Below are 14,500 nucleotides of genomic sequence, written 5' to 3' on the forward strand. Positions count from 1 at the left end.
CAATATTCCATCAACCAGAAGACAGCGCCATAATCTATGAAGACAACTCCTAAAGAGAAGCTGCAGTAATGTTTCAAGAAAGAATCATAAAGCACAACATGATAAAGCCAAGGTATTACCAGAGCAAGAACCTCTCACCTTATTACCCGGTAACCCTGAAAAGAGTCTCCTCAGCCCATAGGGAGGCGAAGTGGGGTCTCAGTGCAACCAGAGTCCAGGGGCTTGTGATAAATTAGCAGATTACCCCAATGTGCATACAAGTACTATTTTGTAAGAGTGTCAAGGAACGAAAGATTGAAAAACACCAATTTAGTAGAAAGTGCTGGTCTGAGAATCAGAACTAGGTTTAACTCCTTGCCACCTCACTGGCGACCCTGGTGACCTAACTTCCCTGGAGCCCCTAGTCAGGGTGCTCCATACTTATTAAATTAGGACTAGTTCCGGCTATTCCCAAGGCCTCTTCTATCTCTCAAATTCTCTAACTTCCTTACGTTTATGTTTCATGAGTACATGAATCATGTAAAATAATACTCACTGGTCATTTAATTAAAAACTCTAAATTCAGTCTGTCGTTCAATAGATATTTATTAAGTACTTATTCTGTGCCAGGCATCCGAGCATCTGGGAAACAGATATGGAGACACAGTCTCCTAGTGTGGCGGTAAATACATGCTACTGTGAATAATCCTTGTGTCTCTTTACGTGGTTAAACAGTAAAGCCTACTGGATCATGCCCAAATAATGGAAATTTGCATAGATAATGGAAAGCCTGCCTGTGCAAAATAAATAAATATTAACTTTAATTATAGACATGACTGCTGCCAAGACCTAAGGCTTTTCTTCTTTGTACCCTTCACTTGCTTTAAAAAAAAAAAAAAAAAGTTAGGACATTTATGTTTATTAGTAAACGGCATTTACAATGAAAATCAATTTTCAAAGTATAAGTTTATAAAAATAGTTTATTTTAAAGACTCTCAATAGGACTTAACATCTTATTTTCAGATATACCAAAAACATAATCAATATGCTCAGTACGTTTTAATCCATGATGAAAGTTGCTCCAGATCTATTATTATTAGATCTACACATACTGTTTAACTAGGTGGTGTTCAAAGTTTTAATACCACATAATTGGATCCCCCCACCAAGTTTAATGTTAAATTTTCATGAATACAATTTCACAAAGGTTACAATATATATCAACTTACAACTGAAGGAACCATTTAGTAATTTACAATGTTTTAAAAATCTAGCTACATAATCTCTTTTAAAAAAATCCTTCCTCTATATATGTGTGTGTGTGTGTGTGTGTGCGCGCGCGCATGTGCACGCATGTGTGTGTATGTGTGTGTGTATATATATATATATAAAGTCCACATTTCTCAGGAAATGCATACATCCACCTAATAGTAAGGACCAAAATGAGAAGCATTACTATCTCCAGAAGAGGAGGGGGGAGGCAGAGGTGGGGGGGGCGGAGGTGGGGGGAGGGAGTACGGTAGGGGAATTAACGGGTGAGGCGCCACAGCAGGGGCAGCCCAGCCCATGTTTGCAGATGCAGGTGGTGGGGGTGGTGGAGGGGGAGGGAGTGAGAAGTTATGCATGTCAAACCCGGGAGGAGGGAAGGGATACTGTGGCATCATAGGGCCATCCTGTCTCTGGGGTGGAAATCCTGAAGTCTCCTGAGGTACCATGTGCTCTGAGTTATAAAACTGCGGAGGTGGGGGCCTGCCAGGACAAGACCGAGGATATCTGCCCCGGGAAAACCCTCGTGTAAATTCTCTGCTGTGATATCCTTTTGAAGGCTCTGAAGCAGAGCTATGAACATTCCAATTCTGATGTACTTCTGCAAAATCTTCACCTTTGGGGAAAAAAAGCATAAAAACAAAATTAAAATTAAATTTAATACATCAAAAAACACTGTTTAGGGGCTTCCCTGGTGGCGCAGTGGTTGAGAATCTGCCTGCTAATGCAGGGGACATGGGTTCAAGCCCTGGTCTGGGAAGATCCCACATGCCGCGGAACAACTGGACCCGTGAGCCACAACTACTGAGCCTGTGCATCTGGAGCCTGTGCTCCACAACAAGAGAGGCCGCGAGAGTGAAGAGGCCCGCGCACCGCAATGAAGAGTGACCCCCGCTTGCCACAACTAGAGAAAGCCCTCGCACAGAAACGAAGACCCAACACAGCCAAAAATAAAATATAAAAATAAATAAATTAAACAGATAAATAAATAAAAGAATAACGCTAGAGGCTTCTATGCCCCTAGTAAAAAAAAAAAAAACCACTGCTTAAAATTTCAATAATGTCTTCTTCAACTTCCAGTATACCTTACAGTAATTACAATTTTATAAGGCTTAAAATTATCAATTTTAAATGACTCCAAAAGGCCAGAGATCAGGTAAGGGAAAGCAAGACAAAACTTTGAGACAATAACCAGCTGATTTCAGTCAAACATCACAGAGAAAACTGGACAGGAACCTCACTCACATTCTCAAAGGCTGAGTAAGGGGCCTGGCTAGCTCTCCCAACCAGGGTGGTCAGAAGAGGCTGAGCAGGGAGCCAGTTTCCAGCCTCCCCTCAAAGACAGTGGAGACCTCATGGGGAACCTGGACTTGCATCTCCACCAGCAGTAATACAGTGTTCCTCCACTTCCTGTACTTGGGGTGGAGTCAGAGAAAACCTAGGAGAGTCAGGACTTTCATCAGTGCCCAGCATAACAAGGCCATCCCCCATGGTGTCAGGAGCAGTAACGAGGCACTCTTACCCCCACCAGACACAAAAGGAGGCCTGCCCAGAAGCACTCTTACCCCCACCAGACACAAGAGGAGGCATGCCCATGTGCAGCAGTAATGATTCACCCCCGGCTTCAGATGTCAACAGAAGTTATAAAGAAAAGCTTAACTCCTATCCCCACCTGGTAGTAACAGTAATAACGCAACTTCCCTCCTTTCCCCGCCAGAACAGTTTTAAAAACAAAAACAGCATAATAACTAATATGTCCACGTTTCAATTAAAAACCACTCGTCATACCTAGAACCACAAAGATTTGAAACTCAATGAAAAAGGAAAACTAAGTGAGGCCAACATCAAGAAGACAAAGATGTTAGAATTATCAGAGAAATGTTTTTAAGTAGTCATCATAAAAACACTTCAATAAAAAATTAGGAACACACTGAAGCAAGTAAAAAATAGAAAGCCTCAGCAAAAAAGAAAAAAAAAAAGAAGAAAAATAAATTTCAGAACTGAAAATTTAATAATCAAAATTAAAAACTGAAGGGAGGGCTCAACAGTAGAACGAAGGGACAGAAGAAAGAAGATAGAACAACGAAAAGTATCTAGTCTGAAAAAAAGAAAGGAAATAAACTGGGGAAACAATGAACAGAGAGCTTCAGGGATCTGTGGGACTGTAACAAAATAACTAATATTTACATCTTCAGAATCCTAGAAGGAAAGGAGAAGAAAAATGAGGGAGAAGATATACTTCAAGAAATAATGACTGAACACTTCTCAAATATGGCATAAGACATAAACCCACAGATTCAAAAAGCGAAATAGATTTCAGTCAGGATAAACCCAAAGAAGTCTACACCAAGAAACATCACAAACTTTTAAAAACTAAAAACAAAGAAAAAACATGAAAGCAGAGGAAGAAAGAAACGATACCTTACCCACATGAAAAAAACAATTTGAATGACAGTAGATGTCTCTTCAGAAACCACAGAGGCCAGAAAGAAGTGGCACAACATTTTTCAAGTGCTGAAAGAAAACTGGCAATCTAGAATTCTATATTCAGTGAAAATATCTAAGGAAAAAGGGAAACCAAAGACTTTCTCAGACGAAGAAAAGCTACGAATTTATCTCCAGCAGACCTACCCTAATAGAATGACTAAAGCAAGTTCTCTAAACCGAAACAATAAAAGAAAAGACTGTTAAGACATCCGGAAGGAAAGAAGAACACAGTAAGCAAAAACAGGAGTAAATACAGTAGAATTTCCTTCTGTGACTGAGTCTTTTAAATTATGTTTGATGGCTGGAACAAAAATTATAACCGCTAATGTGATTCTTATTGTATACATAGGAAACATTAAAGCAATTTATATTATTAACAAGGGAAAATAAAGGGATGTATAGAGAGGCAAGGTTTCTACACTGCACTCAAACTGGTAAAACGACAACAGCAGATTGTGATAACTTATGTATATAAAATTTAAGACCTAAAGCAACCATTGAAAGAAAACCACATTAACTGATACAATCCACACCGCAGATAAATGCAAATGGAATTCTAAAAAATGTTACAGTAACCACAAGCAGGCAGAAAAAAGACAACAAAGAAATAAAAACTAGAGAGAATACAGAAAAACACAGATTTAAAGCCCAAACATATCAATAATTACATTAAATATAAATGGTCTAAATATACCAATTAAAACACAGAAGTTGGCAGAGTGGATTAAAAAACATAACTACAATCTACAAGAAACATTTCAGATGATCCAGTCATGTTGAAAGTAAAAGGATGGAACAAGCTATAATATGCAAACATTAATCAAAAGAAAGAAGGATTAGCTACATTAATATCAGATAAAACAGGCTTCAGAGCAAAGACTGGGACATTTTATAATGATAAAGGGGTTATCTACCAAGAAAATATAGTAATCCTAAATGTGCATGCCCCAACCACATGCTCTCTCTCAACAACTGACAAAACAGTTATACAGAAAATCACTAAGGCTAGAGAAAATTTCAATACCACCATCAACTAACAAGATCTAATTGACATTTATAGAACACTCCACCACACAACAGCAAAATACACATTACTTTCAACTGCCCCAAATCATATTCCTAGATAGACCATATTCCATAAAACTTTTTTTAAAATGTAGAATTGAAATCATACAGATTGCGTTCTCAACCCACAATGGAATCAAAAATAGAAATCAATAACAGAAAAATCTCCAAACAGTTGGAAACTAAATAATACTCTTCTAAATAATCCATTGGTCAAAGAGGATGTCTCAAGGTAAATAAAAACAAACAAAGGAACATTAAGCTAAATCACAATAAATAAAACACACCACTATCTGTGGAACAAGTTTAAGCAGTAAAGTCTTAAATAAATAATATAAGCTCCCACCTCAAGAACCTAGAAAAACCAGAACAAAATAAACCCAAAGCAAGCAGCAGAAAGTTAATGATAAAGAGCTGAAAGAATGAAACTGCAAACAGAAAAACAATAAAGAAAATTAAATGACATAAAGAACTGGCTCTGTGAAAAAGCAACATAATTGGCTATCCTCTAAGCAAAACTGACAAAGAAATAGAAGACACAAATGATCGATATCAGGAAAGACATCAAAAGGATGTTAAGGCAATATTGTAAACAACTCTACACAAATTACTTGACAAATTAGATGAAATGGACCAATTCCTTGAAAAACACAACCTACTATAATCTATCGAATGTGAAAAAGATATCACTATTAAGGAAATTGAACTTGTAATTAAAAGTCTCCCAAAAAAAGATAACTCCAGGCTGAGGTGATTCACTGGAGACTTTTTACCAAACATTTAAACAATTAATACCAAATCTACAAAATGTTTTCAAGAAAATAATAAAAAAAAATTCCCAAGTCATTTTATGAAGCTAGTTGGAAGCTTCTGCTGACATCAAAACCACGTAAAAAAAAATGAGAGGGACAGAGAGAGAGAGAGAAAGAGAGAAAGAAAGAGAGAAAGAAAGAGAGAGGTGGGGAGAGAGAGAGAAAGAAAAAGAAAGAAAGAAAAAGAAAAGAAAAGAAAAGAAAAGGAAGGAAGGAAGGAAGGAAGGAAGGAAGGAAGAAAGAGAAAGAAAGACCAATATTCCTCATGAATATAAACATAAAAATCCTTATCAAAATATAAGCAAAATTCAACAACATATACAAACAATTATACACCACAGTTTATTCCCATGATGCTCATTCAATATTCTAAAACCAATGTAATCTACTTTACTAACAAGGTAATGAAAAAGTCATGTGATCTTATCAATCAATGCAGAAAAACAATTGTCAGAATTTAAAATTCTGACAAAATTCATGATTCCTGAAAAAAACCTCAGGGAAAACAGAACTACACAGAAACTTCCTCAACTTGATAAAGGACATCTACAGTACCCCTACACCTAACATTTTACTTAATGGTGGAAGACTGAATGTTTTCTTCTATGACCAGGAACAAAACATATTTACTCAATATAGTGCCAGAAGTTATAGCTAGTAATGGTGAGAAAGAGAGCTAAATATGCATACAGACTGGGGGGGGGGGCATTGTTCTTAACTGCCATTGACATCATTGTCTATATTGAAAATCTCAAGGGAGAAACTCCTAGAACTAGTGAGTTCAGCAAGCTCACAATACACAAGCTAAACATAGAAACAGTAATTGTATTTCTGTATTCTAGAAATGAACATGAATTAAAAATGCAACACCATTTACAATGATTCCCCCAAAATGAAATACTCAGGTGTATATCTGACAAAAAAATGTACAGGACTCGCATTCTGAAAACTACGTAATGCTGGTGAAAGAAATTAAAGATCTAAATTAATGGTGATGTATATATACCATGTTTGTGGAATGGAAGACTCAATACAGTTAAGATGTCAATTCTCTCCAAACCAACATACAGGTTTAACCCAATTCCTATCAAAATCCTGGCAAGACTTTCTGTCAATATAGGGAAGTTTATTCTAAAATTCATATGGAAAGGCGAAGGAACTAAAATAGCTAAAATAATCTTGAAAACTTTCAGAAAAAAAAGAGAGAGAGAAAATCTTTGGGAGGTACGTCTAGGAAAGAAATTCTCAGACTCTATAAAAGCAAAGCAGATAAACTGGGCTTCATCAAAATAAAAAATTTTTGTTCTGCAAAAGATCCTTTTATGAGGATGAAAACACAAGCTATAGACTGGAAGAAATTATGTACAAACTTTCATAACTCAAGAGTAAAACACAGAAATACAATTAGAAAATGGGCAAAAGACATGAACAAATACATCATTGAAGAGATACACAGATAGCAAATGAGCTCATGGAAAGCTGTTCAATATCATTAGCCATTAGGAAAATGCAAGTTAAAAATCACAATTACATATCATTACATACCTATCAGAATGGCTAAAATAAAAAATAATGACAATACCAAATGCTAGTGAGAATGCAGACAAACTGGGCCACTCACACACTGGTGATAGGAACATAAAGTGGTAAAGCCACACGAAAAACAGTATGGCAGTTTCGCAAGAAACTAAACATGCAACTACAGTGGACCCTTCAAATAACATGTGTTTGAGCTGCACAGGTCCACTTATAAGCAGATTTTTCTCAATAAATACATACTATACTATCCAGGGTTGGCTGAATCCACAGATGCATAACTGCGGATACAGAGGACCAACTGTAAGTTATACACAGATTTTCAACTACATTGGGCTGTGTGTGTGTCAGTGTCCCTGACCCCAAAGTTGTCCACTTGCAACTGTATCATATAACCCAACTGTACTCTTGGACATTTATCCCAGAGATATGTGAAAATTTGTGTTCACATAAAAATCTGTGCACAAACATATAAAGCAGCTTTCTTCATAAAACCCCAAACTGTTAACAATCCAAATGTCTTTCAATGGATGCATGGTTAAACTACCTGTGGTATATTCACACCACAGAATACTACCCTGGAATGAAAAGAAACTTGATACATACAACAATCTAGATGATTTCCAGAAAATGGTGCTCAGTGACAAAACCCAATCATTAATTTATATAACCATCCTTGACAGGACAAAATATATCACAGAAATGGCACAAAGATCAGTGGCTGTCAGGAGCTGAGGAAGAGGCAGGAGGAGGGAAGTGGATGTGGATATAAAAAGGCAACATGAAGACTTTCTTCTGTGATTGCATTATGTCAATAGGAAATAAAACACCTTGACTTTAGCTTCAGCACCATATCATTTGATTCTAAAAATGGAAGCAAACAGCTTTCTAAAAAAAAAACAAAAAAGTACTGATGAGTACAAATGATTCTACCAAGGCTTAGTTTGCCTTTCACCCCTAGGAGCCATTTTTACATCCATGAGCCTGAAAAACCACCAATGAATATCCCCCTGTGACTCTCCCACCACATCGCATGCTGTGTGTAATGCCTCCAATGCTAGCCAGATGCCAGAGCGTAAAGAGAAGAACTCCAGATGTTTCCCTCAGTTTTATTACTGAGGAACTTATACAGATGTAAATGAAGATGAAAAAATGACTATATATTACATTTAACTCACCTGGTTCATTAAATTCAGATCTGAATTTTTTCCGGCCTTGAATCTGAGATTTTTTTCTCTGTTTGGCTTCTTTTTCCTTTTCATCATCACTGAAATCTAAGGCCTTCCACAGAAAAATAGATTTACATCACATGCATTTACCAATTCAATGGTATATATTTAACAGTGACCCTGACAGAAAAGTTACCCTTTTCAATACTTAATATTTACCAGTAATATTCAAATCAGATATGATAGAAAAATAAAATATTTTTTGATAAATGCCTAATGACTCTAACACAGAAGATGAGTACTGAAGATTTTTTTTATATTGTTTTGTTTTGAATTCCTAGAAAGTTTCAGATAGGTAACTTTAAAATGCTGATCTTAAACATCCTTCAGATATGGGCATTCCCTAGCTAGAAATCTGACTTCCAGCTTAGAGTCACGATTCATCATAGTGCCAGCTGCCAAACAATTCGAAAGACAGGAGTAGTTAGGAATAAGCAAATACATAAATTATCAGATCTAATATAAAAATGGAAGTGAATGTTATACCCTTCATTTATTCAAAAATTTACACACACCCATTATATGCCAGGCACTGTTTTAAACACTTTATAGGGATTATTTTAATAATACAATGTGAGGTATAGTAAGGGATATAAATAAATAATAAGGCAAAGTAAGGGTGGGGAAAATCACTAGGATGCCCTTTGGATAGGACCGTAGGAAAAGGCTTTGATAAGCAGATACATGAATGACCCAACTTCCAAGAAGAAATCATCTTAAATTACAAGAGGGAAAATTCAGATGTTACTAAGAATTGGGATCCACTGTTACAACCTACCAAAAACCAAGACCTATTAGCTATGTATAACTTCTATGATTTCTTGGAATTCAGGTATTTTACTATTCTATTAATTTCAGAAAATAATTACTATGTTTCGTTAAAAAAAATACAAAAGCAGGGTCACTGTGTATACATGTGTTCCCTAATTAAAAGGAAGAAATAAAATACATATGAAAGTTTCTGTACGGGATTTTCAGTATGGTCTTGCTGAAATACATTCTAGATTGAATCTTCCATGAACCAAGAGTTGATATGCCTCAGAATCTATAATCAAATTCAAAAACATCAACTAATTTTAGTACCCTGAAACACATGATCTTCTATTACTGATCTTTAATGTGCTAAAATTTTTAAGCTCATGTTAAATTTGGTATTGAGCCAGGCACTCGAAAGTACTGAGATCAGATGGAAGACACTGCTTTCTCTGAAACGGTTCAAATGAGAAAACAGATAAATAAGCCAATAAACAAGTGCTATGACAGTGCTCTGGGATTATGGGGCAAAAGAAAGAGGAAAGAGGGCAAGGAAGACTTGATACGGAAGACCCAGGATGAATCTCTGATGATGAGTCAGCAATGAACAAGGAGAAGGAAGCTTTTGGTGGGTGGGGGATACGTGCAAAGGCACCGTATATTAGAGAAGTACAAATGGTTCTCAAAGGCAAAGCGAAAGCTTCTTACACAGCAAACTTTGAGACGATGAAATTGGAGAAGTTAATAAAGACCCTTATGGGGCCAGTTTAAACAACTGGACATTATCCTAAAAAGCAGGAGGACACCATTGTAAAGCAATGATACTCTAATAAAGATGTTAAGAAAAAAAAAAAAAAGCAGGAGGGATGTATTAAAGGATCTTAACTGGCAATAGTTTATTTTAGAGCGACTACTTTGGCAATATTTTGCTACCACCTCACAAAATCAGAGAAAAATTCACATTTTTCTTATTAATTTAAAATTAATTTAAATTTGCATTCAGTGAACACATTTATTCAACTCAAATTATGTATTCATCTTAGAAATGGATGTGGAGATGAATAAGATGTATTCACTATTATGCTCCTTTATCCCAGTTCAGTATTTCCTATTTTCAGGGCATGATTTTTTTTTTAAGTTTAAACCCCACAAATTCCAAATTCTAGTCTACGATTAAGACCAGGCAATAATCCTATATGACAAAATCTGATCATTATAAAATTAGAATCTCAGAGTTTCTCATATTATGGAAATAGAGACATCCAGTTGACTACTTGGAAAAAACAATTCCCACGAACTATGTTGTGATTTAATTTTAAAATTAACCCAATCAAATCAATTTTATAAACTGTTAACAATTCCATAATTAACAACTTTAATGCTTAGGTCTAAAACAACAGGGATGTATTAGAATATATGGATTTCACAAGAAATATGTTTCAAGACCTTTGTGAATCCCCAAATACTTTTAAGATGTCCTGAACATAACTAAGAACATTAAGTGAATCTTCAGGGTCTTAGTGGAAATCACATGTACACATGACACAAATCAGAAAACATAATCCCATGGCAGTGTGGATACTAAACTAGGACTGCTCACTGGTTAAGTGACTATGTAAGTGGGCACTCCCTGACCGATGCTTCAGCAAAATCAGAAATTAACATAGACCATGAACCTTCAGCACTGTTTGAGAACATCTAAAATGACCAAAATTAAATCTGCAATACCAAGAATTTACAAAACTGAGAAACTTCATCAGAACTACTGAGCACATTTAAAAACTCCCACTTATAATAATTACAATTTTTCTTTTATATTGTATAAATTCACACTATTTTAATAAATGTATACATTCACTGCTGTAATTTTCATATTTTAATAACTTGAAGACTATATATATCAAGCTACTTTGAGACATAAAAATAGTCTTGCTGGCATGGATTTAAGAAAGAAATACAAGAACACTCTTTTTAGGGAGGTAATTATACTGTAAAAAATGGAGAAGTAGGTAAGACTGTAATGATTCTGTACCTCCAAAAGAAAGGCAGCTTATTAAAAGCACCATCAATAAATGTGATGGTGTATAATCATGTCCCACATGGTGAACTTACTAAAGAAAAACAATTTTTTTTAATAGTGACAATTCTGCCTTTGCCAGGCCTCAATGGAATTGATAAAAATAGGACATTTTAAGGAAAATGATAAGGTGATAATTATTAAAATGTGACTGAAAATTTTTTTTCCTGAAGGGATCGCAAACGCTGGGCGGTATAAAAGCCATCTGGGACAGGGGAGAGCACATAGGCTGGCAAAAGGCAGTGTGACTGGTGAGCAGCCTTGAGGACCTCCTTCAGGATTTATAAGATTGGATTTACAAGACTGATGGATTTATAAGATTGAGTCCTACCTTCCTCTCTCAAACATTGTGTAAAAAGACTTATACGTGTACCTCTGGTGGTGGTTCTTGATCATTCTTCCATGATGCATCTGATCCCCTATCCCTAGGGGGGGAAAACAAAGGTCAAAGGGTCAAGGTACTTACTAAGATTTTGTTAAGTGCTTATAACCTAATAGTATGGAAAATAATAAAGTAGAAGACCTAAGCTCAATCTTAATTTGCAATATATATGAAAATAAGAGCAAAGAATACAGGCTCATTTTTGTGTTCTTTACCTCATTTAAGAAGACGTGGGAAAGGCACACGTAAGTATTAGGAGCAGGGAATCAGAATGAGAAGCCGAGGCTGTGTTGTGCAGGGCAAAGTGGTTCTACAGTTCCTAAGTAGCTCCAGATGCTCTGACTTTGACTGACAGTTTCATAATACCTGAGCTCAGCTCATAAACTTCCTTCAATAGATGCTTAACCAATACCACAAGGTCAAAATGCTGTTCCAGGTGCCAAGGACACAAAAATGAATACGAGGCATTCCCTTGTCTAAGACTTCACAGGTTCAACAACAGAGATCACAACATGAAATTCTTCTTCCTCAATTTACCTGAGGAATATCAGCGATCCTCCCTGAGTAACCAAGGCTTGCTCTAAGACTGACTCTCAAGGACGAGAGGGTGAGACAAAGGGCATCTAGTCTGGGAAGGAGGAGGAGCTTCGGAGACCCCAAAGGACAGTATCATCACAAGCATTAACTACTTTTGGTGGAAAGTTTTACACTCTATGACCAACAAAAGCACGAACATCTATTATAAGTACAATTATAATTTCTGAAACCTCATTTTAAATCTTATCTGGTTAATCTTCTTGATTTCAGAGTTTGACAATATTTGTTATTCAATTACATTAAAATATTACAAGGTATTAGGAGTAGATTTTGTCCTCCCTGCTTGAAACCAAATCTCAAAAATAAATGGAAGATTCTCAGGAATTAATTCATTAAAATCATTAATCCATTAATCCACAATCCATTAAAATCAATTTACAGATGTCTGTGGGCTGGCACGACATGAAATCATTAAGTTTGCTCTAAAATTTTAATTCAGAATTTTGACATTATATACGATGTATACCAATGATTTTTCTGCTTTTAATTATCATCTTACACCCATGCATTTATCATAGCTCCAGGACTCCTTTTTGTATGGATACCATCTGATGGCCTGCGGTGCCCTTAGTGTGGAATCTTAAAGATGTAAATGGTAAAAGCTCCCCAAGTAGGGTATCACCACAGAAAATCAAAATCTACTATAGAAAAGATCAAGCAACACTTCAAACAGCATCTTTAACAAAAGACTAAGTTCATGGGAAGCTAAGATTAAAATAGCCTTACTAGAAGAAGGTAAGCTGGAGAGAAGCTGAACTTCTCCACCTCAAAGGCAAAGGAGTCCCCACGACTGACACAAAAAACGCAGCCTAGAACAGAAGTCTTTCTCAGGCTGGGTTTCTGCAGGGTGGGCTCAATTTCCCAATTCTTTAGTTTCTTGTTCTTTCTTTCTAGGACAAAATTCTTGTTCTTGCAAATCAGTACAAAGACTGCTTCTAAATCTATCTAAAAACATCTTCAGAAAATATTTTCAACCTATCTATTTTTAGCTAAAATATTTTATCTATTAAAAGCTAAATATATGGCACATCCAGAGCAACAGCCTAATATTCAAACAGAATGAAATGCTAATTATTTAAGGCATGATTTTAAAACATACTAAAACCTCTATGACTTTGTTGTCTATTTAATTCACCTTTCTTGTCAACATTTAGAAAAACTAACCTTATGCAACCTGAAGAACACCTTAAGTTCCTTCAGATAATCGTGTGGATTCTTAAACATGAGTTTAATCAATTATCAGGAATAAAATGTTCATCTCATTTCAGAGATTATTTCCCATAACTGAAATGCAGACTGGATTTAATATGTAGGTGGTAGAGAGGCCTTCTCGTGGCCTGCAGCTGGGACTGGCACCAGGGTTTGACAAGCACCAGGGTTACTACTCACTGTTAGCTCCTGCAAAAACCACACCCCTAATGCTTCACCTGTATTTCAAGTTTCCAACTGAAAGACAGGTAGATTTCAAAGGGACTTCTGTGACAAACTGAGTGCAAAGTCTTTTCAGATTTAAGATCTACTCTCTGCCAATCCCTTGAGGTCTTTTCTTCCGTCCCTAACTGGGCAATATTTTTATTGGCTCATATTCATTACATCTTTCCAAAGCATTTAACTTATGTTTATAGAAAAAGCTATTCTACTTGAATTCGTATGTCACTGGTTTGTGCAAAAATTAATTATGTAATTATAATAAAAAAACCTAACTGATATAAACAGCTCTACAGCTAACACCTGGCAACACAATTTACACCTGGCAAATATACAGCTCATCGGTGGGAACAGAAATATTATCAGACACATGCCACAGGCATCATATAGCATATTTCATATAGCATCCAGACAGAAGGGAGACCGCTGGTTTGCTGGTGAAGTCAACCCTGTTAACCATGGCTTGATACACAACACACATTTTAGTTCTCTCTTCTATTAAGTTTACAATTTATAAGCAACCTGAAATTTACTCATTTGCTTTTTTCTTCTTGAGAATTATAGTTTCATTAAATAGTGAAGCCTATGAATGTAATCCAAAGAAATTTTTATTTAAAATGGAAAAGGTTTTTTTAAAAAAATTATAATACTAATGGTAAAGTAGCATATATATGAAAGGAGGTATATAATAGAAAAAATAATGAATTAAAATTGACAAAAGTATATGGCCCAAACATGCTCTTACTAGTTGATCATGTCATTTTGGGCAAAAGATACAAATGATCTCGACCTATAAAATCTGATAACAACTGTAGCTTTCAGAGGTGTTACCAGGAAGACAAATGAACTCTTTGTTAGATAGATACCATTTTAACTACAAGAAACTACA

The 14,500-nt window shown here is 35.8% G+C and overlaps 1 protein-coding gene across 1 annotated transcript in view; it reads right to left on the minus strand.

Annotated features, from left to right (window-relative positions):
* Nucleotides 1-941: 941 nt before the first annotated feature.
* The window catches only part of NAF1 (nuclear assembly factor 1 ribonucleoprotein), a 38,847-nt gene continuing 25,288 nt past the window's right edge, over nt 942-14,500 (minus strand). Inside the window, exons 6-8 of the mRNA XM_033421511.2 lie at nt 11,578-11,629; nt 8,324-8,426; nt 942-1,861 (exon numbers count right to left, since the gene is read on the minus strand). Coding sequence (XP_033277402.1) covers nt 1,404-1,861; nt 8,324-8,426; nt 11,578-11,629 — 613 coding nt within the window. The 3' untranslated portion in view covers nt 942-1,403. The remainder of the gene's footprint in view (nt 1,862-8,323; nt 8,427-11,577; nt 11,630-14,500) is intronic.

Source organism: Orcinus orca, chromosome 4 (assembly GCF_937001465.1).
Source record: "Orcinus orca chromosome 4, mOrcOrc1.1, whole genome shotgun sequence".
Classification (NCBI taxonomy): domain Eukaryota; kingdom Metazoa; phylum Chordata; class Mammalia; order Artiodactyla; family Delphinidae; genus Orcinus; species Orcinus orca.